The sequence below is a fragment of the Pinus tabuliformis genome, chromosome 9, assembly GCF_031772625.1.
Source record: "Pinus tabuliformis cultivar Carrire ecotype Pingquan chromosome 9, CPIR1, whole genome shotgun sequence".
NCBI classification, from domain to species: Eukaryota; Viridiplantae; Streptophyta; class Pinopsida; order Pinales; family Pinaceae; genus Pinus; species Pinus tabuliformis.
In genome coordinates, this window is record NC_142307.1 from 1,742,864,700 (window position 1) to 1,742,891,076 (window position 26,377).

Genomic DNA, 26,377 nt, shown 5'->3' on the forward strand with positions numbered 1-26,377 from the left:
TCAGAGTCACTGGATCAAGTGACGTTAACGTATTCATGTTTCCACTCTACGGGCACGTGCTTTGCAAAGGTGGACAGATAGGAAGAATTCAATGTCGGATCCGGACTATCTCTCTCGCTGAAATACTAGTTTACTACTAGATCTAAGAAAAACTAAATTGATACAACATAAAAAAATCCGAACTATACTGGACGCACTATGTAGTTCTAACTCTGTAGTTTACCATAGATTTTTCTAATAAAAATGAAGAGTAACTCCGTTAGTTAACCAGGACCTTGACTGTTGTTTATGACACGAGTTTGCGTAGCTGTTTCCCCTCCAACTTAGATCGAAACCTAGGGATCACTAGTGATAATATTATGATGATGCTGTTGCGAAAACACTTGGAGGCCCAGAAACAACTACATAGTCTAAATACGGAAAAAGCTAACCAATTATATATTAGGTATTTAATGTTTTTTTAGTAGCAAGCGACTTAACGCGATAACAAGGGAACAGGTAAATTCGACATTAACAAGTAAATTCGGCATTAAATAATATTTGCCCACTCCAATGTTATCGGGCTAAGTGGCGTGTTACTCTAAAAACATTAAATACCCAATATAACACACAAATACTTACACAGTCAAGAAACGACAACACACTTCATTCCATGACGTTAAGGCGAAGAAACATCGATGTCAAAAATAAAAAACAAATCGCTGTTGTGGTACAAAATCCTTGGAGGAAGGAAGACGAAAACAAAACTTTACATACCACCCAACATAACTTTTCAGATTGCGACGTGGTAAAATTATATTAGTCAGCCGGGGACGAAAATCAAAAGATCTGCTCAGCCAAATCCATAATAGGAACACTTTTGATATAAAAATATATGTTTTTATTAATACTTAAATAAATAAAAATTAAAAAGATATATACGTTTTAGAAGATTTTTTTGACGTAAATCACATTATAATGTTTTTGTTAATAAGTTTCGAACTAATGAGTGTGGTTTCGAATCAGATTCTGGTTGCATGATAAATAGATAGAGCAGAATATTCAATGGTGAAATTTGACCAGGCAACGGCTATATTTACCTAGGCAATCAAATTGGGTAACGGCTATATTTGACAGGGAAATAGCTCACTGGACTGGATCAAGAAATAAGGAAAGGAAAACAAAATTGGTTAAATAATAAGTGGGTTGGTTATATGTCTATTTAAATAAAGTAATATGAATATATAAACTAATTTATATAAATAAATACTAAGGTAGTTGATTTAGGAATTAGTTTAATAACTATTCTATATAAATCAAAATGAAACAAAATCACTATATTAAACTTATATAAAAGTTATATAGATAGAGTTATTTAATTAATTGTTACGTAACTTAGATATAAGTTAGTTAATATTAAATCCATATATAATTAATAGTTAATTAAACTTTAGTTTAATATAAGGTAACCAATTTAATTAATATGAATCCAAATTAAATTTATAAATTTTTTATATAATTAGATATTTAATGTTATTTTAGAATTATATAATTAAGTATCTAGTTAATTAATTGTAAGTTAGTTTTAATTTTATTTAATTTAAAATGGGTTAATGTTAAATAAACATAGTTAATTGTAAGTTAATATTTCTATAACAACTAACTATTGTTAAACCTGTTATTAGATCTCATTAATAAAACTATCAAAATCAACCTAAACTATAAACCTAAAACTATCTAGAGATTATAATAGGAATAATTCATTAAATTGATAACTTATTAAGATAGTTGAATAATGGACCTAGGATATACGACACAATTTCCCACACTTAAACAACCAAAGAGGATAAAGAAAAAAAGTTTGTTTTAAATTTGTTAGGTAATCTTAAGCAACTTTCATTAATATTTTTAAAAGGTTAACAAACAAAAATGTCTTAAATATCAAAATCTAAAACATAGAAATTAAGGATGATAAAAAAGGAAACACTGATGATCAGAGAAGGGAGAAGATAGGAAGGCTCCATAGAGAAGAATGCCACAAGGAGCAGCCAGGGGGAAATGGTTAGAAAAAGAGGGCAGAGATCCAACAACTGCTAATTTTCCAGCTGTCATCTCTATTGAGTTTGCTTGGTCTTTTTTCAATCTCAATTACTTCCCTAAACTTCCGATAGTGAAACTAAAAAACCCTAGCAATAACACTTACCTCTTCAATACTTCTTTTAATATTTAAAAAATAAAAAATTAAAAAAATATGTTTTTATCAATACTTACAAAAATTAAAATTAAAACACATTTATAATACTTTATTAACTAAAAATTTAAAAATTTATATCATAAAATTTCCAAAATTAGAAGAATTATAAATCATATAAAATATAAGATTTCAAAATTGTACGAAACAAAAATAAAAATATAAAAAAAATCTCATTCAAATAATTTGTGAAAGAATATAGACGAATATCTATCGCAGAATAAACTAGTACAGGTATAGCATATCGATGAAAGATATAAGAAATTTACGCAAGGAGACCCACATGTATTTTTAGATTACTTGTTTGATATTGTATTGAGAATTTCGTAGGTATAAGATCATGGAATGCTGTAACATATATTATAATGAATTTTTATAATTACGATGTATTAAGTTATATGTGTCATATAATTATTATATTAAATGTAGTTGATATAGGTTGATTGATGTTATTTTCATATGCGGATTGACGTATAAAAGTAAAAAATATTGTCGATTGGTGTATATCAAGTACGTTAGTAAATGTAGTTGTGCTAGTTATAGTTGATGTGTGTGGGTTGGATTCACTAATTAAAATTGATGAGGTTGATCAAGGTTGACGAGATTGACCATTGTGGTTGACCATATTTAACCATAGAGACCTTGGGTGACCATGTTCGAACATTTTAACCATGGTTGGCCATTAGGAGTTAATAGAGCATGGAATGTTCTAGGTTGATTATGGTTGACCAAAGATGACCATTCCTGATCATGGTTGATAATGGTTGACCATGGTTGATGACATTCAACCATGGTTGATCATGATTGACCATATTCAACCATGGTTGACAATGGTTGACAATAGTTGACAATGGTGGATGCTTGCATATTCTCATTAACAGTGGTTGACTATGGTTGATAATGGTTGACTATGGTTGACCATATTCAACCATGGTTGACCATGGTTGATCACGATTGACCATAGAGATTTGATTGACCATTATGGTTAACGTTATTGAACCATAAAGATCTTGGCTGACCATGTTTGACCATTCTAACCATAGATATTTTGATTGACCATTATGTTTGAACATGGTTAATCATGGTTGATGATGGTCGATCATAATAGATCATGCTTGACCATGTTCGACCATTCTAATCATGTTCATCTTGGTTGACCTTAATTGACCATGGTTGATCTTGGTTGACTATGGTTGACCATGGTTGATCTTAGTTGATCATGGTTGATCATGTTTGACCATGGTTGATCTTGGTTGACCATGTTCGACCATTCTAACTATAGAGATCTTGATTGACCATAGTTGACCATGTTTGACCATTCTAATTATGTTGATCTTGGTTGAAATTGGTTGACCATAGTTGAACTTAGTTGACCATGGTCAACAATGATTGATCATGGTTGATCTTGGTATACCATGTTTAACCATTCTAACCATAGAGATCTTGATTAACCATTATGGTTGACCATTGTTGACCATGGTTGATCTGGTTGACCATTCTAACCATGTTGATCTTGAATGACCATCATTGATCATGGTTGGCCATGGTTGACCTTGGGTACTCATGGTTAACGGTTGAGCATGGTTGACCACGGTTGATCATGGTTGAACATCTCATGGTTGACTTTGGTTGATCATGGTGCATGGTTGACCATGTTGATCATGGTTGGCCATGGTTGATCTTGGTTGCCCATGGTTGCTCATGGTTGACCTTCATTGACCATGGTTTCTCATGGGTGACCATGATTGACCTTGGTTGACCGTGGTTGTATATGGTTGACCATGGTTAATCATGGTTGAACTTGGTTGACCATACCAACAAGGTCTCTATGGTCGATCATGGTTGACCATAGAGACCTTGATTGACCATTATAGTTGACTATGTTTGATTATTAATAATAAAAGGTGATTTTGTTTAACCAAAGTTGAAGAGTGTTGACTACTAAACATAGTAAAAAATAGTCGAACATATTTATGAGTTAAGGCTTCTGTGATGTGAATAATTTTGATTAAATTATTCTGGATCCATCACACTAAGTATTTTTGAGTCAACGTTTTGAGCTAGCAAGTGTGGCTCATCATTCTCCTGATGATGAGGCACACTTGTTGTCTAGAAAAGTTGACTAAAGAATACTTAGTGTGATGGATCCATAAAAATTTAATCAAAAGAGTCAAACATAGTCAACAACATTAGTAAATGTGGTTAACTAATTTTCTAAAGTCGCATTGAGATGTTGGACAAATTGCAATGTGATGTAACATTGTGACAATGTTTGTCATTTTGTGACGTTGGTTAGATTTTTGTATCATTATGATGTTACAATATTAATATTAATATTATTATTATTTTTAGTCAGCTTTATTAATATTAATATTTTTATTAATTTGCGTTTTTAAATTTTGATTATCAATGACTAAGGATGACCTTAAGTGACTAAAGTTGACAATGTTTGATTTTGGTCAGCCATGGTTGACTATAATTGAATATGGTTGAATTATGTTGACTAAGGACGAATACGAGTGAACAAGGTTGAATATTGTTAAATATGGTAAACATAGAGTTGACCAAGTTTTATCATGATCAACTATTTAAACATTGACTATGAAAATTGACTTTGTTTGACTTATTTAATTAATGTGGTTAACTCTGTTTGACTATAGATATTAATCAATGATAATATAGGCGATTATGTTTGATTGAAGTTGAAGACTGTTGAGTGTCAAATATAGTCGAACATAGCCAACCACATTAGTAAACCAATGTGTATTAAACCATATTAATATATTATTAAACATTTTTTAACATTGACTAGTGTGAGCATAATTTATCCATGGGTGAACATGGTTTGACTAATTTGACTATGGTTGACCATAGTTGTCTATGCTATATTATGGTTTTCTATATTGATATTGATGTATATCAACCATAATCAACCATTAATGTGGTTGTGCTAGTTAAATCTTGAATTTGTTTTGACTATGAATGACTGGTTAATGATTGTATGACTATGGTTGACCGTGGTTTGACTATGGTTGATCATGGTTTGAGTACGATTTACCATTGTTTGACCATGGTTTGACTATGTTCAATCACAGTTGAATATGATTGACTATAGTTGACAATGGTTTTAATACAGTTTTACTATGGTTGACCATATTTTGACTATAGTTTGTCTATTGTTGACCATGATTTGATTATGGTTATTATTGCAATGATGGTTATTGATGGTTAACCATGGTTTCACTATGGTTAACCTTGACCATCGACTATAGGCCTCCATGGTCAACCATGGCCATCCACTATAGTTCAGTATAGGTCACTTATAGATAGACCATGATGCCCATGGTAAGTATCACTACGGTAGTCATGTCAAGTATGATGCCCATGTTGATTATAGTTGACCATGTCAGCATTATTTAACATGTGTTAATATATAGATTAATTTATAGTTAAGGCATTATAAATGTGTGGATTAATATATTATTAATATGTCATTAATGTTATATTAAACTCTTATTAATGTTATTTAAATGTTATAGTAATATTATTAATCTTATATTAATATATTAATAACGTTATATATATATATATATATATATATATATATATATATAGTGACCCAGAGGAACCCAACAATCCACGTGACATGTAACTACTAGTAAACCTCTATTGTTGACTATGATTTGACTATGGTTATTATTGCAATGATAGTTATTGATGGTTAACCCTAGTTTCACTATGGTTAACCTTGACCATTGACTATAGGCCTCCATGGTCAACCATGGTCATCCACTATAGTTCAGTATAGGTCACCTACAAATAGACCATGATGCCCATGGTAAGTATCACTATGGGAGTCATATCAACTATGATGCCCATGTTAACTATAGTTGACCATGTCAACAATATTTAACATGTGTTAATATATAGATTAATTTATAGTTAAGGCATTATAAATGTGTGAATTAATATATTATTAATATGTCATTAATGCTATATTAAACTCTTATTAATGTTATTTAAATGTTATAGTAATGTTATTAATCTTATATTAATATATTAATAACGTTATATAAATGTTTTGTATATATATATATATATATATATATATATATATATATATATATATATTGTGACTCAGAGGAACCCAATAGTCTGCGTGACACGTAACTACTAGTAACCTCTAGGTGTCTACGACATGTCTTCCTCTCCGTAAACCAGATTGCAAACAGGGGCATTTGAACCTAGGTCTCTCGAGTTTCAATGATTTCACATATCTCGGATTACCAATTGCGTTGCCCCTTGGGATAAATGTTTTGAATATTATTAATATGTCATTAATGTTATATTAAACTCTTATTAGCATTATTTAAATGTTATTAATCTTATATTAATGTAATAATAATGCTATATAAGTGTTTTTCCCATTGGGAGCAATGCAATAGGTGATCGTCGTGTTATAAAGTAATGTGTAAACTATGAGATTCAAAGTTCAAATCCTTGTGGACCAAACCAACCAGAAAAACCAAAAAAAGAAATGTTATATATATTTCTTAATATTATATTAATTTCACAACTAAATATTAATAACATATTAAATATGAATATAGCAATTTTGTATTAAATATCGTAATAATTATGTATTAATGTTAATATATTAATTAATATTAATATATTAATTTAAACATTTTTAAATTAATATTTCAATTGATTAAAATATATGGATTAAAATATTATTTATAACATTTATCCAATAATTATATAATTCAATTATAATATGATCCATTTTAATCACGAATCTAACATGAGATGAGGGATCAAATTTCTTCACGTGAAAACTTATTGTAGAGTGCAAAAACAATGTGCAATCTTTTATTGTTTAAATTGTATTTTTGAATGTTATAGAGATTACATAACATGTGCATTGAGTCATTTTATAATTACATATTAAATTAGGTTTTTGTCATTAAATATTTTATTCATATCACACATTAGATATTTTATTCTATACAACATTAAAATATTTTCTTTTAACAATTTTTTTTTTTTTTTTTTAAGATATATATGGAGTTCATATCACGTGTTAAAATATTTTTGAAAAGTATAAGGTTTAAACATCTTACACATTTTTTTTTTAGTTCTAATTACTTTACATTAAATTATATCAGGGCATATGGACAATTAATTAATTATACATAGCATAACTCACATTGGTTTTCTATTTTGAGAATAATTTAATTTAATTTTAAGTGGGACAGACATACACATCACCTTCACACTGCGCTGTATAATGACCATATCAATCAAGGTCATTATGGTTGACCATGGAAACCTTGATTGACCGTTATGTTTGACTATATTTGATTATTAATATTAAAAGGTGATTTTGTTTGATCAAAGTTGAAGAGTGTTGATCGCTAAACATAGTCAAACATATTTATGAGTTAAGGCTTATGTGATGTGAGTCATTTTGATTAAATTTTTTCAAATCCATCACACTAAGTATTTTTGAGTCAACGCTTCGAGCTAGCAAGTGTGACTCATCATTGTCTTGAAGATGAGCCACACTTCTTGGCTCAAAGCGTTGACTAAAGAATACTTAATGTGATGGATCCGGAAGAATTCAATCAAAATAGTCGAACATCGTCAACAATATTAGTAAATGTGTTTAACTAATTTTGGAATGTTGCATTGCGACGTTGGATAAATTGCAATGTAATGTAACATTGTGATAATGTTTGTCACATTGGGACGTTGGTTAGATTTTTGTATCAATATGATGTTACAATATTAATATTAATATTATTTTTAGTCAAGTTTATTAATATTAATATTTATATTATTTTGCATTTTTAAATCTCGGTTGTCAAGGACTAAGGATGACCTTAGGTGACTAAAGTTGACAATGTTTGATTTTGGTCAACCATGGTTGACAATAATTGAATATCGCTGAGTTATGATGACTAAGGACGACTATGAATGAACAAGGTTGAATATTGTTAAATATGGTAAACATAGGGTTGACCAATTTTGATCATGATCAACTATTTAAACATTGACTATGAAAATTGACTTTGTTTGACTATGTTTAATTAATGTGGTTGACTATGTTTGACTATACATATTAACCAATGATAATATAGGCGATTATGTTTGACTAAAGTTGAAGAGTGTTGAGAGTCAAACATAATCGAACATAGTCAACCACATTAGTAAACCAATGTGTTTTAAACCATAATAATATATTATTAAACATTTTTTAACATTGACTATGGGTGAGCATGGTTTAACCATGGGTGAACATGGTTTGACTAATTTGACCATATTTTTTATGATATATTATGGTTGTCTATATTTATATTGACATATATCAACCATGGTCAACCATTAATGTGGTTATGCTAGTTAAATTTGGACTTTGTTGGACTATGAATGACTATGGTTAATAATTATATGACTATGCTTGACCATTGTTTGACTATGGTTGATCATGATTGACTATGGTTGAATGTGGTTTGAGTATAATTTACCATTGTTTGACCATGGTTTGACTATGTTCAACCACAATTGAATATAACTGACTATAGTTGACGATGGTTTCAATGCAGTTTTACTATGTTTGACCATATTTTGATTATGGTTTGTCTATAGTTGACCATGATTTGACTATGGTTACTATTGCAATGATGGTTAACCATAGTTTGACTATGGTTAACCTTGACCATCCACTATAGGCTTGCATGGTGAACCATGGCCATAGAGTATGGTTCAATATAGGTCACCTACAGATAGACCATGATGCTCATGGTAAGTATTACCATGGTAGTCATGTTGACTATGATGCTCATGTTGATTACATTTAACCATGTCAACAACCATAGTTAACATGTGTCAATATATAGATTAACTTATAGTTAATACATTATAAACGTGTAGATTAATATATTATTACTTGGAAAATATAATTCTTACTTATCTTAATTGTGATGGTTTCTAAGTAAAAGTGCTTATTCCTATTCTTTAAAAGTTATTAGATGATCTAGATTAATGTTTGGTTGAAATATTTTTGTTAATTGAGTGATTGAGTGGTGAAGATAGAATTTCTATCTCCAACCAATAATTGATATATTTATATATAATTAATCTGAGTAAGTAGGTTTTTGGTGTCCACTTGGTTTTTCAAATTGGTACCCGAGCCCATGTGGGCACGATCCCTCCACGAAAAAAAAGTATATATATTTGGGAGTGCACTGAAGGAGTGTCGCGAAGAAAAAGAGTATATGTTTTTGGCAGTGTATATTTGTTGTGTTTCTAGTAGGGTCTTTGTCCATTAATGAATATACGAGTTGGGACTGTACAAAGCAAAAATGATTTATTTTTCGAGTTGTCTTGGCGTTTTTTTTTTTTAATATTTTAACCGAAGCAATCTGCTCATGAGAATTATTGGGTCGTGCAGCGATCTACGTGCAAGACTACGACAAAGAATAAGGTGGAGGACTCTGACGATACAGATAAAGGTTTCAATATTTGTGTTGTAAGACTTTGACTTCCGTATGGCAAATTTGAATAAGGTGGAGGACGTTGACGATGCAGATAAAGTTTTCAATATTTGTGTTGTAAGACTTTGACTTCCGTATGGCAAATTTGTGAAATTACCAGCCACAAATTTGATTTGCAAAGTTCGTGGGTTTCCTCCACTTGGGGACTCACCAGAATACGACATCACAATGTTGTGATGGCGAGAGGAGAATGTTGAGCACCGTCAGCACCCCCACTTTGAGGAAATATGAGCAGCTTCATTGAGAATGTTGCCGCTTCATTCCCCAGCTATTTGGGTAATCATTTTGATCTCACCACAAATAAAGTTATCATCTCCACGCTCTTTGTGTTGATGGACGGGCGAATTTGCCAAATCAATTTGGTTGAAAGGACGTCGAAGAGCTACAACCTGTTGATATTGCCAGTGAATGTGATGTGTGGCCGACCTGCGAGGAGCTACAACCTCCTATTTTATTAGCTCAGTCCGGAGGTCCAGTTTGTGGAGGAAGCACGCATTACCGGACCAGTGTGTGGAGGAAGCACAAATTGTTTGTTGATTTGAATAAAGAACAATGCCACAGGTTGCCGCAGAAGGATCTTCCCTGTTCATTGCATGTCAAACTCCACAAGATTCAAAAGTACAAGATGGAGCTTCAAAATTCATTTTTCATATGGAGTATGCTAAAGCAAATTGATATGACAATGTTCATCGTATGAGTTCAGTAGATAGGTGAAGTTTTTCTTTCGGAGGTTTTGATGCTGTGCATATTTCCGATCTTATTTTTCATCTCAAGCAAAATACACTGCTTGCGATATGGGCCTTTTTTTATTTGTCGTATAAGTTTTCAATTATGTACAATATCACTGTGTTTGTATTCTGCAATGTGAAAGAGGTAAACGAATTGAATTGATTTGATGGTGCGAAACAATTGATAAATGAGATCAAGTCCAGGTAAAAGGCTTAATATGGATGGTTGTCGAGATAGTATGGAAGTTGTGGATATAGGGAGGGGTCTCTCATTGTTGAAGATGTGAGAGTGGGAGGTTATGGGACAACTTGGGATGTTGTTCATTAATTGACTTCGAGAGGTCCGTGATTTGGGGAATTCCAAAGTGGAACTTGAGAATCCAACTTGCCAATTACACTTTTACGAGGATTATGAGACAACTTGATCCAGCTAGTAGCCTAGAAGATTTTGAATTGACAATAATGGAGAAGTATGAAGTTATAATGGTTGACAAAACCATGTATGCGAAGGACATTCTAGTACACTGACCATTGCAACACCCATGCATTCGGGTGGATGAAGGACATCCTAGACACCCATGCATTCGGGTGAATGAAGGACATCCTAGTACACTCACGATTGTGACACCCATGCATTCGGGTGGATGGTTCACAAAATTGATTTAATGGTGTGAAACAATTTATAAATGAGACCAAGTGAAGGTAAAAGCTCAATGTTATATTAAACTCTTATTAATGTTATTTAAATGTTATAGTAATATTATTAATTTTATATTAATGTATTAATAATGTTATATAAATGTCTTTTATATTATTAATATGTCATTAATGTTACATTAAACTATTATTAATGTTATTTAAATGTTATAGTAATGTTATTAATCTTATATTAATGTATTAATAATGTTATATAAATGTTTTGCTTATGAGGAGCAGTGCAACGGGTGATGTCATGTTATGAAGTAATGTGTAAACCATAAGATTTAAAGTTCAAATCCTTGTGGATCAAACCAACAAGAAAAACCAAAAAAATTGTTATATATATTTCTTAATATTATATTAAATATAAACATAGTAATTATGTATTAATGTTTTAATTAATATATTAGTTTAAATATTTTTAAATGAATATTTCACTTTAGTAAAATATAATTTATAACAGTTACTCAATAATTATATAATTCAATTATAAAATTGTTTATTACATATTATGAGTATAGATACATTTTAACCACTGATCTAACATGAGTCTAGAGGGAACAAATTTCTTCACATGCAAACTTATTTTAGAGTGCAAAAAAATAATGTGTAATTTTTTATTGTTAAATTGTATTTTTGAATGTTATAGAGATTACATAACATTGGCATTGAGTCATTTTATGAGCACATATTAAACTGATTTTTTGTTATTAAATATTTTATTCATATAAGATATTAGATATTTTATTCTATACAACATTAATTAACTAATTTATGAAATTGATATGATGTGTTAAAATATTTTTGAAAAGTATAAGGTTTAAACATCTTACATACATATTATTTCTAATTACTTTACATGAAATTATATTAGTTCATATGGACAATCATCTACGAGTAGGAGAAGTAGCGGGGCTCTGCAACGGCGATGGCGGAACCCTAGCTCGGGAACTACAGACCCCGTTCTGCTGGCGCGCTAGTCGACAATGGAAGCTGACACTTGGGCCCTCCAAGGTTTTACAGATGGGGCCACTGCCATAGGGCAGGGCTGACCGCCTGCCGCTTGACTGTTTACTTTCCTCGTCTGCTCGGGATACGCGGCTTCGATTTGGGTGTTATACTACCTTCTCCCCCGTGGTTCCCGCCCCCCTCGCCATCACTTGTCGTCGACCTCCGATTCTGTTGCTGCCGACCCGGTATCGAACCCACCAAGCGCCGCTTTCCGTTTCCCGCATCCGACGGCCCCAGTCACGAGTCCTACTGTGCTCCCACCGACAGTTAAATATGCTTGAGGAGGACCTGTTAGATTATGGGGAGGACCCCATGCCCAACCAAGAAATATGGGCACATTCCACCAGACCGTTGATGATACCGCGAAGCGTTGCTCTTGGGGTAACGGCTGGCACTTCCTCACGGCCTCAGCAACAGCTGCCGACTGGGAAAGGCAAGGGACCGGAATATCCTCCCCTGGACGTCGCTCTTGACTGCCCACCTCTCTCTCCGGCGACTCTTCAGCTCTTGGGTCCATGTTTCCCAGCTTCGCCATCTCTGGACGCTCCTCTCCATCAACCCATCCGACCTCCCCTCCCTCCTCCCCCGACCCCTCCCCCTCCATCTAGCTCTCACTCCCTCTCGGTCTCATTTATGCCGCTGAATCAGCGTATGCCCCCCCCTACTTCCGGCCCGAACCTGCAGGGTATCGGTTCCTCGGCCCCTCGCTCCCCTATTCGTTCTGGATGCTTTACTACGCCTACCCCTGCACAGTCGGTACATTCAGCTCAGCAAAGCTCCTCAGACCCGTGTCGCAGGTTACTCCGAGAGACACTCGCGGGTAAACGCTCGGAGAAGTTTACAAAAGGAAGATGCCTTAAAGCTAATAATTCTGGTTTTAAGGTAAACTTGGGGCCTGAAGCTCCGCTGCCGGACATTATGGATGCCGCGCGAAAGGTTCTTGTTGGCCGTGTACGTGGACGAAATTACACGGCGGAGAGGCTTAAGTCGTGGGTGGAGGAGATATGGGGACCGCTGCTTAAAGAGTTACCGGAGGTGATGGTTCTTTCCAAAGGATGGTTCGCTCTGCACTTCTGCCACCATCAATTCGCTGAATGGATTCTGGGCAAATATTGGCACATTGAGCTTATGCCTGTACTCCTTAAACGCTGGGATCCCTTATTTGATCCTGAACGCGAACAACTTGGAGCTGGCCCTATCTGGGTGCGCTTACCAGGCTTGCCATGGCAATTTTGGAGTCCCTATGTATTCAAGAAGATAGGCGACACCCTAGGCACCTATCTGGAGCATGATCGCTCATACGAGAAGTCGGGTAAACGCTCCATGGCTCGAATTTTGGTTCACATGGATACTAGACCGGGACTGGAGGAGATTATCGAAATCTATCACAACCATGTCACCAGGAAGCAGATTCTGGACTATGAAGGAGTACCCTTTCGTTGCCACAGATGCCACAAGACTGGACATCTCTATAAGGACTGCCCATTGATTACAGGGGGGGGCAAGGAGAACATGCATGGTCCCAGAAATCAACCTCCTGTCACTCCAAAGGTTGATGTCAATACTATGGAGAATGACCCGAGGCAACAAGAGAAGCCAACTAAGGGGCCGGGCGAAGGGGGGAAAAAGAGAACATCCAGGAAATTTGCTGTGCCTTCAACTGAGCCGCCGCGTACCAGATCCAAGACAGCTGAAGCCGCAGCAAAGCCGATGGAGACGACATCTTCACATTCAGGTGATAACTCCACTCCTTTTTGTCAACCTTCTATTTTGAATGATTTGCAATCCAATATGCACTCTGCATTCAGAACCTCCCTTTCTGAAAGTGTATCCTTACCCACCATCCATTGCCCCATCGATCCTCCCCTCCCCACTTTCTCAACTACCCCCCCTTCCTTTTTCCCGGAGAATGGTGACCCGGATTCCCCTCCCTCCACGATGGTATCTGGTGGGCACCATTATCTTTTGCGCTCCAGAACTCGGCCTAAAATACTAGGGCTGGGATCCTCCCCAGGTAGGCATCGTAAACAAAAGCGAGGCCGGCCATCCCAAATTTCTTCTGCGAAATTATCTGCGGTGGCAGATGTGGCTTCGGGTCGACAGATCACTATTGAGAGGGCACTTAGAGCGAATGAGCCCCAGAACAGGGTGACCCCATGATTTGCCTCCAACTGTAGGGGTTTAGCCAGCCCTAAAAAACGTTTGGCTCTCAAGAGACTGGTACTTGAATCCAGATGTGATATCATTTTTCTTCAGGAAACCCTATGCTCCTTTGAACTAGCAGTTCGATGTCTACACTCTTTCCTCCCTGGATGGTTCCTTCATGGGGTGGATGCCTGTGGTAGATCTGGTGGTCTACTCATTGGTATCAATCCTAGATTACACAGACCTCTTTCGGTTTGGGGAGGAAGAGGATTCCTTGGCATGGACATCACTATGGGTGAATTGGGCTTACCCATCAGAATTCTCAACATCTATGGACCCAATCAGAACAGGCTCGACTTTTGGCAAAACTTTCTCTCAGAAGGACATATTACACAAAGCACTATTATTGGGGGTGATTTTAATTTCTCATTGGGATCTGGGGAGACATGGGGGATATCATCACAAGGGGATCCTATCGCGGAACAAATGTCCATGCTCCTCGAAGCCCAGCAGCTTGTGGACATACCCATGAATAAAAAACTTCCTACTTGGCACAATCAGCGTACTGGAGAGGCTGCTCTAGGAAGGAGGCTGGACAGGTACATGATGCATGAGGCGCTGATACAGAAATTCCCATTATATAGACAGTGGGTCAGCATCGGGGGTTTGTCTGATCATCACCCCATCTTACTACAAATTAGTGGCAACACACCAAAACCGCGCTCCCCTTACAAATTCTTTGCTGGCCATCTTCAAGACCCAGAATACAACAAGTTGGTCACGGATTTCTGGACCACTCAGCCCCAGTTGAGAGAAGGGAGGAAAGCTTCGGACTTCTGTGACAGGCTTAAAAAGCTCAACAAAATGTCAGAAACCTGGGCTCGTCTGAAGCGAAGCAGAGAGGAACAGAACCTGAAGGATAAGGAAGATAGAATAGGCCAATTAACAGACGAAAGGGGAATAGGTTATCAATCGGATGGAACAAAAGCTGAACTCTGCCATCTGATAGAGGAAAAATCGAAGATCTTAAAGGAAAGAGAAGAACTCTGGCGTCTGAAGAGCCGAGCCATCTGGCTTAAAGCAGGGGACAACAATACCAAATTTTTTCATAATATTGCCAATGGCAGAAAGGCCGCTAACACTATATGGCAGCTTCCAATGGAGCCTGATGGTTGGGCAACCACTCATCAACAGCTGGCTAGACTGGGGATCACTCACTTCAAGGGGCTCTATACGGCCCCAATTTCAGTTAACCTTCCAGAGATTATCAGACTTGCTGGCAAGTTTCCAAGGTTTGTGATACAAGAGGACATTGAGGATATCTGCCAACCAGTCAGTGAACAAGAGCTTGAAAGCACGCTTAAGTGGTTCAAAAAGGATAAGAGCCCAGGACCAGACGGATGGCCTGTGGAATTCTACCTGGCTTTCTATGAGATGATGAAGGATGATCTATTGGCGGTGGTGGAGGAAAGCAGGATCTCGGGTCACATCCACCCACCCATGAACCAGACCTTCATAGCCTTGATCCCCAAATCTGACGAGCCCTCATCCTTCAATGACTTTCGGCCTATTTCCCTCTGCAACTGTCTCTATAAAATCATAGCCAAAATCATCGCCAACCGCATAAAGCCAATCCTATCCACTCATATCTCAGCAGAGCAATTTGCCTTCCTCAGGAACCGACATATTCAAGAGGCTATAGGCACTGCCCAAGAAGCTTTACACTCTATCAAGCAAAAGAACCTCAAAGGCATCTCCTTAAAAATTGACCTTGCCAAGGCTTTTGATAAAGTTAATTGGTTATATTTGAAGATGATACTTACTCATCTAGGTTTCCCTCATATTCTCATTAATTGGATCATGGGCTGTGTTACTTCGGTATCTTTTGCTATACTCATAAATGGCGCGGCTTCGGAACGCTTTCACATCTCCAGGGGGATCAGGCAAGGATGTCCCCTATCCCCATTACTTTTCCTCATTGTTATGGAAGGATTGAGCAGGCTTATTGCGGAAGCTAGAAGGACGGGAGACATAAGTGGTCTCAAAATTACGGAGCAGTTTGTTCTTACCCACCTATTGTGTGTGGATGATATATTAATCTTCCTGAATGGCAGTATCAGGGACAGTGCTGCCCTTAATGACATCCTTCTCCTCTTTTGTAAAGCCACGGGCATGGAAATAAACGAACAGAAGTCCACCAGGTCCATGATGAATTGCTCACAGCAGGAAGCTCTTCTAGCAGGCCAGTTCTTCCCATTCTTAGAATGCCAGTTGATGGATGGTATCAAATATCTGGGATTTAGATTGAAGCCGGATGGGTATAAAAATACTCACTGGTTTTGGCTTATTAACAAAATTGAAAGAAGGATAACAGGTTGGCAGCACCGTCGATTGTCTAAAGCCGGCAGACTTCTACTGATCAAGACAGTCCTAGAGGCCACCCCTGTATATTGGATGTCTCTGACTTGGATCCCTAAAGGCATTTTGAACAGGATCCAACAAATTTGCTCCCGCTTCCTTTGGAATGGAAACAAAAAAGGAAGGATTTTTGCCTGGACCAGATGGTCCACCGTTGCACTGCCAAAGCAATGGGGTGGTTGGGGATTAAAGTCCCTACAGGAATTTGCACTTGCCCTCACGGCCAAGCAGGGATGGTCTCTCACCAAGATGGACAGCCTATGGGCTAAGGTTATTCACCACAAATACATATGGCCATCCTGCTTCACGGAGTGGCTTCGCAGACCTTCTTGGAATCAACAGTGTATTTCAGCGATCTGGCGTGCCACTCTCAAGGCGATGCCCCTTATTAGAGATAATCTACTCTGGAGGGTGGGCAACAGGGCCCAGGTTCGCATTGGACTTGACCCTTGGCCTGGTTCAGGGAATGCTCACATATTGCCCAGAGATCTAATTCAACACCTCAATCACAGGGGCATCAAATTTTTAGCTCAGATCGGAGATCGGGAGCGCTCCACTATTTTTTCCCAAGCTTGGATTATTGATGGGCATGGACAGATCCCGGAGGCATGGACAGAACAATGGAATGGTTATATACGAGCTCTAATTGAATCTCATATCAAACTTCGGGAAGATGAAGATCAGCTTATATGGGCCCCTGCTAAATCCGGGACATACTCACCCAAGCTAGAATATATCAGGCTTATGGAAGCCATAAAACCTGCAAATTTGCTAGGCTGGTGGAAAATTGTGTGGAAGCTACAAGTGCAGCCCAGGAACAGGCTTCTCCTGTGGAACATAATTGCAAACAAATTACCTACAGGGGATGCCCTCAAGAAGCGGGCCATTGCAGGACCATCTTGGTGCGTACTTTGCCAAAGTAATGAGGAATCCTCGAACCACCTTTTCCTCCACTGTGAGACGACTAAAGGAATATGGCAACAGGTCACACAGGTACTGAATATCAGAACGAATTGGCAGGGCGAGGACATACCGACTGCATGGACAAATTGGTGGGCAGCGGTTGCCACAGAAAAGGCCTTAATCCTCCCAGCAGTGATTTCGAGTTTCATATGGCAGAGCAGGAACGCCTATATTTTTGAGAACCGTAGAGTCAACAATCAGCTTCTCTCGGCATCCATCTGTGCTGCATATAATGAAATTCCTTTTGAGAGCACACCCATCCGACCTAGACTTATTCAGCCTGAAAACATAAATAAGGATATGCCTTGGGCATATTTTGACGGGGCAGCTCCGCCACAAGGATGTGGTGGAGGGATTGTTTTTTTCCTATCTGATACACATTTTTTTCACCTGAGACTGGGACTGGGGTCGGGATCGAATAATTTTGTGGAGCTTATCACTTTGAGACACCTTCTCTATTTTGCCCTCACTAAACATTGCAGACAAATACAAATTTTTGGGGACTCAAAGATTGTGATTGATTGGACAAATAATAAATCTATCTGTCATGCATATTCTTTGGAACATATCTTGGAAGAAATTGTTTTTCTAAAAACACATTTTGACCAGATCACTGTTTCTCATATCTACAGGGAAAGAAATGCGATTGCTGACCAGCGTTCGAAAGAGGCGGCGGATCGGCCTCTAGGAGACTGGCAGATTGATGAACACACACCAGCTGGGATACACAGGTTCTATCATCGTCCCTACATCGACGGCCTTCTGATAGGGGGTTCTCCCCCTCACTAGTTTTTTTTGTAGCTGCTACTTGGGAGCTTCTTTTTGTATAGCAGGAATCTTCTTAATCGGATATATATTGTATGGACATATGGATGTACTATTTCCTATATGGCCTTGGGGCTTTATTATTTTGACATTTTGGGGAATCTGTATTACTGGTGATATACAGCTCATGTAATCACCTAGACTCACTCTGGATATTTATATCTAGCTTCTACTTTGTAACGTGGCTCTGGCCACCCTTCAGCATATGCCTCGGCATCTACAACATGTAATATCTATTAACAACTTTTTAATAGAAATTACGAACTCTATTTTCCACGGAAAAAAATTAGTTTATATGGACAACTAATTAATTATATATAACATAGCCAATATTGATTTTCTATTTTGAGAATATTTTATTTTTATTTTAAGAGGGCCAAATATGCTTACACATAACGTTCACACTTAGCTATAGAATTTTGAGAATATTTTATTTTTATTTTAAGAGGGAGGAACATGCTAACACATGGCCTTCACACTAAGCTGTAGAATGAGCCTCTCAGCTCAATAATTAATTTAAGATGATTTATTTATATTATATTTTTCATAGTAAGTAAAGTTATTAATACTATAATTTAATATTAAAAATATTTATTAATATTGTAATTTAAAATTAAAATAATAATTTAATATTAATATTATTGAAGAAATAAAATAATTTAATATTAAAACACTATAAAATAATTTAATAAAATAATATAATATATTTAAAATAAGTTTATATAATAATAATAATTTAATATAGCTTAAAATAATAATAATAATTGTAGTTAAATAGTTTAATTATAATTTAGTCTAATTATCCATTTATAATTTATAATTTAACCTTATAGTTTATTCACTATAAACTAAAATAATGAAATCTAATTGTATATTATAATTTAACACTAATTGTTTATATAATCACTCTAGATCTATCTTAACTTTAGATTTACCAAGGGTCTAGAGGAATTAAATCTCCTTGCATCTTAAGATATTTGTATCCCAAGAGATTTGATCCCTCTCATGGCTTGGTAGATCCGGAGTTAAGATGGATCTACATGAATACCATGGATAATACTATTATAATTCTTATAAACTTGGAACTCAAAAACAACTCTTAACTTGACCAAGTCAAATTTACTTTAACTACCAAATAAAATTATATAAGGTTATTTTTATTTTTATTTCAAACTTTACCTTAACTACTCAACAAATTACTAACAAAAATGATAATGTAGAATTTTAACATAAGGTTATTTTTATTTTGATCAAGTCAAAATGTTTACAGGACTAGACATTATAACACCTCTTGCATACTAGGTTAAAAAAACTCTTCTCAACATAATAATAAAAACCTAAAAAACTCTTCTCAACATAATAATAAAAACCTAAAAAAAAACTCTTCACAACATAATAATAGGAAAAAAAAATCAAAATAATTCAAATACAATAAACAAATGTGTGTGTATGCGAGCAATAACAATTATTCATTATCTAATAAAACCTTACCGTTTATTTATCCACTTACCTAGAGCGAACGCTCCTACGATCATACGTTTAAAACAACATAGTGATGGTTTCAAAATATGAACAACAAAACGTTTTAGAATTCAATTCATGTTTTATACATGTAGTTTTAAATTTAATGTTCAGTAATTATCATAAATGTTCATCAATAACAGGCATAATCACAATTTGGTAAAAAATGATTTTAAACATAGTTTAAATACATTTAGATATGCAAGGATTCAATTATTATTGAAATTATCATCAATGGTCATCAAAACAGAAATAATCACAATTTAGTAAGAAATTAAGAAATTATTATAAACACAGTTTAAATACATTTACATTCAGATAAGCAAGGATTCAATTATTATTGATGATTTGGTTTATTGATTGAAACGTGTTGGTGAAAACATGCCAGCATCTTTTTTCAGTTCTAAGATTGCAATTTATAATCAAGAAAAAGATTAAAGTGCCTTAACTTCCAATACAGAGACGCCTATAGGTAGGCGTAATTACGGTGTATTCACTTAGTTTATAAGCTCCAAACTGAGATATCACTACGTCATTAATAAAGAATTTAACCACATCAAGAAGGATGTGATGATATTGAGTTTCAAACAATGTTCAAGCATCAGTAATGATTATTGGTCGCAATAAAATAAGTGATCATGATTAACGAGGAGAAATCACTGCTAATGACTTGCTTTGTTTGAAAGAGAAAATGGAAAAGGTAAAACAATTCCGTGACGACAACGATAATTTAAAAAAAAGAACAATGCTATGAAACAATGGAATAATTATCCACGTTGAGGGAAAGCCAACCATATGAATTTGGTGTAGATATCAAATAACAAGTGAAGTATGACTTGTCTTCTGAAAAAAAAATGTTCATGAGATTTAGCCTTTTAGGTTAAAAAAGGGGAAAAATTGTGTTTTGAGTTTTTACTTTTTCTTTATAGCAATGATACAACGTTCACACAAATTGTAATGTTGTAAAGACCATTTTAAACAAATTTATATCATAAATTGAAGTATATGCATGTACAGGATTACACAAATAATTAATTGATGAATAACTACGCAAAGCATAAACAGACTTACCATGCAACGCACGAGCGGCCAGTGTATCCCACGGAAGAAAGGGTGTTGTTTGATTTCATGTGCTCCGCTTTTTGAGCCCAGTCTATTTGCAGGGTCTCTGTGCAACAATCTATGTATTAATTGCCTCGCAGCCAAGCTTGCCTGGCAAGAAAAAAACATACATGACGGGGTAAAGTTAAATGTGTGATTGATATAATGAAAATGTTAAAGAGCTAGATTAGCCATGATGGGTGTAGTCTTATAAAAAAAATGTTCGGGTTTTTTTAATTTTGGGTTGGGATTACTAAAAATTGTTAGTGAATTTTATTTCCGCACAGAATTATTTTTGGCTATCTTTTAAAAAAACATATTATAAGAATACAAAAAATGAAATTAGAAAGGACATTGTAACAATATACTTCTTAACCTGCCATTTACATGCATTAAATTTGAATACAGGAGTGATTTCTTCCCACAGTAATCAGAAAGCCCATGGTATTTGGAGAACTGAAATTAAAAAATAAGAAAAATAATTTAATTAATGAATTAAAGTGTTATTTTGAATTAACATGTATTTTCAAGAAGGGTTGTGATAATGTATAAAAGTAGAAAATATTGGAAGGAAAGTGAGTGTGGTATCTTGGCATTTTTATCATAATTTTTTTCCGAAATGTTTCAAAAAATAAAATATTGGGCATATTGATGAGAGATCAAGGGGAACATCTGGTTATGAAGAAGTAACTTCCTTAGAGTGACTAGATCTACATTAGACCAAATAGATATGTATGAACTAACACTAACTTGTGCCTTTTCTTTATAAAGCACTCCTTTAGGAAAATTGTCTCTGTGTTGCTTTGCTAGAATCCAACTCTCATTTGAACTGAGTGGATCTTGAATGGGAGACAACCCCTCAACCATTTTCTACTGTTGCAATAGTCTAAGATCACCACAATATAGATGGCCAAACTTGAATCCTATAATAAAAAATCATGCAAGCAAGTTTCTTTTTGAACAAATGAGTCATCATGTCTATCATACTTCATGGCAAGAGGATACATCTTATTCTTTGTACCTTTGGCAATCGACATATTACTAGCAGGCTTATCATATATGAAACAATCATGTTCCTTAAATATTACATTATACCCTTTTTGAGTAAGTTGGCCAACATTGAGAAGATTATCCTTCAAACTTGGAGCATAGTACACATCTGGTATGTACCTTACATTATTTAGTGAGGATTTTAACCATTCATTTCCCATAACATTTATAATATTATTTCTCCCCAACTTGACTTCAGTCCTTATTGAATCATCTAGATCTGCAATTATGCTTCTGTTTAATGTCCGACGATTGCTACATCCACTATCTATAAGCCAAATATCATCAAATGACTCTTGAGCAGCCTTACATATAAGGAATAAATATTCTTCACACTTCTTAGAAGAATAATTTGCATCTTGTTGTTAAGATCAACTTTATTTTTCCTACATTTATGTGCACAATAACCTAACTTATTACAATAAAAGTACTCAATTTTCAATTTGTCATACATTTGATAAGATTGTGAATTTCTGCTACAACTCCCCCTTGAACTATCAAGATTTTGATCTAATCGCCTTTCTTGTTCTGAATCATCTCTTTAATTGTTGCTTCTGTAAGAATCATCTCTTTAATTGTTGCTTTTGTTCTTTCCCTCTTAGTGTCCTTGATCCTCCTCTACCTCTTGAGATAAAAATATGGATTTGAATGCATTTTCTTAAAATTCACCTTGCTTATTTATTCAAGATTCATGGAATAACAAGGATCCAATGGTTCATCTACTAATTGTTGTGACAAGTTTTTAGACTCTTCAATGACTATGACCACAACATCAAACTTCTTAGGCAAAGTTCTTAGAACCTTCTCCACTAATTTTTAAATTGAAATTTCTTCACCATTCATTTTTAATCTAATTGACAATATTTATGACTTGGTTCATGCACTCAAGTACAAACTCTGACTCCATCTTCCATTTCTCAAAATTCATCGTCAATATTTGCAACCTAACTATCCTCACTTTCATAATACCCTCATAATTAGTCTCTAAAATACCAACTCTGACTCCGTCTTCCATTTCTCAAAATTCATCGTCAATATTTGCAACCTAACTATCCTCACTTTCATAATAATACCCTCATAATTAGTCTCCAAAATACCCTGCATTGTCTTGGAGAACTTTGTTGTTGAGATCTTGCGAAATAGAGTCTCATTGATGCCATTTTGGATTAAAAAAGTGCTTTTCCATCTTCTTTCTCTTGTTTCTGAGTTGATCTTTCTCTAGGTTTGTCAAAACTTGTTTGGTTGCTTCATTAGCTAGCTTTGTATAGCCACACACTACAAGATCTCAGACATACTGAAAATGTAATTTTTTTTTTCATCCTAATGACTCAAATTTTAGAGTTTTTCCTGATAAAATTGGAAGCAGCCACTGCCATATCTCTTTAACGTAAGACACTTTTTTTCGTTATAAAAATAAAATAAAACCAAAACCATTATTTTTTTTCTCAATACTCTCATACCTTTTTCCTTATCTCTCCCTCTTCTTTATTCACAATCACTTTGTTTTTTATGGCCGAGGAAAACTTCAAAAATATTATAAATGAACAGAAGTCTCGCACATAACTTCATTATTATTCCCAAAAACCATTTTGAAAAAATAATTTTTTCACTTCACTCTAGTAGATTGCTCAAAAACTAATCCGTGTGAATTTTTTATTTCAAGTAATGATTGACACTTTCCCACGGCATACTTAGTCCTCCACGCACACAACGATGGTGTCTCATGGCAGCGGCTGCTAACAATAGCTCCGACTTTTTCTTGAAACTCTCAAGCACCAGTGCTCCTGACTGTAGTAAAAAGCCTGGGTTTCCTGTAGATGGCGACTGTTTCTTGCTTACAGCGGTGGCAGGTCTCTGCGAACAGCAGTACGAATTCCCAGCCTGCTCACGGCTCCCTCACAAGTAGCTGACAACTCTGGCTCACGACAGTGAGGGCGGCGATGGAGGCTCACTGTGGTGGCTCTCTTTCAGCTCTGATAACTTGGTTTCTTGGGCTCTGATACCAATATGAAGGAAAGAGGAGGAATCTAGAATGCTGCAACAATTAAACACTCAAGCTGCAACTTTCTAATTCCAATTATCATATAATAGAGCTGCAACTCTTTAATTTTAATTGATTGAATTGTTTGAGGGATCCAAAAACTCACGGAGAATGCTCTAGAAAATCTCTAAATATTTTTTTAGAACACTAATAAAGCTATGCTCATTTTAATTTTAAGTTACACAGGCATGACTAATTGCTCCTCAATTTACACTCTACTCGAAACTACTTACACAATGACGGGGATGAAAGGTGCTCACGTAGTAGAGTACAAAAGCAGTTCATCAAGGAGGTAGCACTCAGCAACCAGTCCGCGAGGATATGCAGTCAACACTTCGATCCCTTGAACTCACTGTATAAGTTACCAGGATTATAACACAGAATATTTTGGCCAAAATTGGTGCACATCACATGCTTCTGATGGGTAGTTGTAATATTTTTCCATGACAGTGAATTTTCCTTTTTGGTGCCCATCTCCGGATGTAGACACTATATATATAGAGATTGGGAGGTAATTGTTAGTTTTGCTATCTAACATTACTTTAGATGACTAAGGAACTCTTTGACAGCGTTTTTTTGTTGAAATTTAATTTCAACTCCGTGCGTACCTCACCAAAAACCGCCAAAGCAAAACCGGAAACCTGCTTAACTTTCTCGGACCGCCTACCAGCGAAAAGATGTTTCCGTATATGCGACTCCGATGGAATATGGTGGCGCCACGTGTTTCTGACCTGACGTAACGCAACGTCACGTTCTCGGGTGGTAAACCTCAGCAGTTGTATGCCTTCCGATATCAACCTCCGCCGTCCGATTGTCCTCTTCGTCCTCTGCCGTCGATCTCGGAAGCTGCTCCCCGCCTGCATCAAATCAAACTTGTTGCGTGAAGTAAAAGTCAAGTTTTGGGTTGACCATACCTGTTATTAATAAATTGTCATAGGTGTAGGTAATGGTTTTAAGTTTTATATACGGCGTGCATTTATTTTGTAGGTGATCATATGTATTAAAAAAACCCACGATAGTATAGAGTTCTGTGTGTTATATTTTTTATATTACGAGCCATGAAATATATGCTCATTGTTTTTTTGTTAATTGAATCTGCAATGAAACACACTGCAGTGTGTAGAAAAGAACAGGGGGCCCGTGTGTAATTTTTTTTATGGAATTGACCATTGTAAATGGATCGATGGAGCAGTAAAAAAAAAAAATGTGCTCTGTATTGTTTTAGTTACACACATGGGAGATATGTAAGAGCGCAGCAGCGAAAGAGAATAGTGTGAGCCAAATGAAAAGAGCTCGTGGGTTGAATCTTTTTGTGGAGCATTGTAAAATGATGGTGCAGTAAAAGGTGAAACACACAGCAGTGTGTAAAAAGACAAGAACAGGGTTGTAATGTTTTGTGTGGCACTTTTGTGAAACAGAGGTGTAAGAAAAACCATGTGTGGTTTTGCACAGAAGTGCATAAGGAAAATGGTGGAGCGCATTTGTATGCATATGTAAATTTTATTTTACAGCAGTAAAGTGTTTTTCACTGCAGTGAATGTAAAAGGGGATTTACAGCAGTAAACCCAGCACAGTAATTTCTCAGGTGAAAACAGAGTTTTGATGGGTGAAAGTAATTTTGGTGAATCCCTCTCAGCAAAGAGGATGAATGTTATTTCAGGCTTTATATTTTAATCAATAGAAATATTTTTATGGCTGTGTAATGGGCTGTTATGAGTATATTTGATTTAAAGCTTCCCTGTGCAAAAGGTCCTGGAACAGTGGAAACAGAGCATTGGCTCTGTGGTGTTTGTGTGTTTGGTTTTTGGTATTTTCCCCCATTTAAAAATACCCAACAGTGGTATCAGAGCAAGTCCAGGCTCTTTGAAGACTCAAAGAAGCTGAAGGAAGGTGTTGTTGCAGCAGTCAAACCTCTCCAGCAGTGTGAAGCCACAGCCAAAAGGGATTAAGGTATTTCTCAAAGCTTTTCTTTGTGTTACTGTTGAAGGAACAGTCAGTGATTTTAAAAGAAAACACAGTCAAGTATTTAAAGCCTAGATAAGAATGGCAAGGTCAAAGAAGAAAGCCTCCAAGCCTGCTAAAAATG

The 26,377-nt window shown here is 35.6% G+C and overlaps 1 protein-coding gene across 2 annotated transcripts in view; it reads right to left on the reverse strand.

Moving 5' to 3' along the window:
• LOC149155683 (phototropin-2-like) overlaps positions 1-26,377 on the reverse strand; it is a 523,795-nt gene that overhangs the window by 17,307 nt on the left and 480,111 nt on the right. For both annotated transcript variants that reach the window (XM_089445926.1, XM_089445925.1), the window contains exon 22: positions 21,171-21,311. In XM_089445926.1, the coding sequence (XP_089302052.1) occupies positions 21,171-21,311 (141 nt within the window). The remainder of the gene's footprint in view (positions 1-21,170; positions 21,312-26,377) is intronic.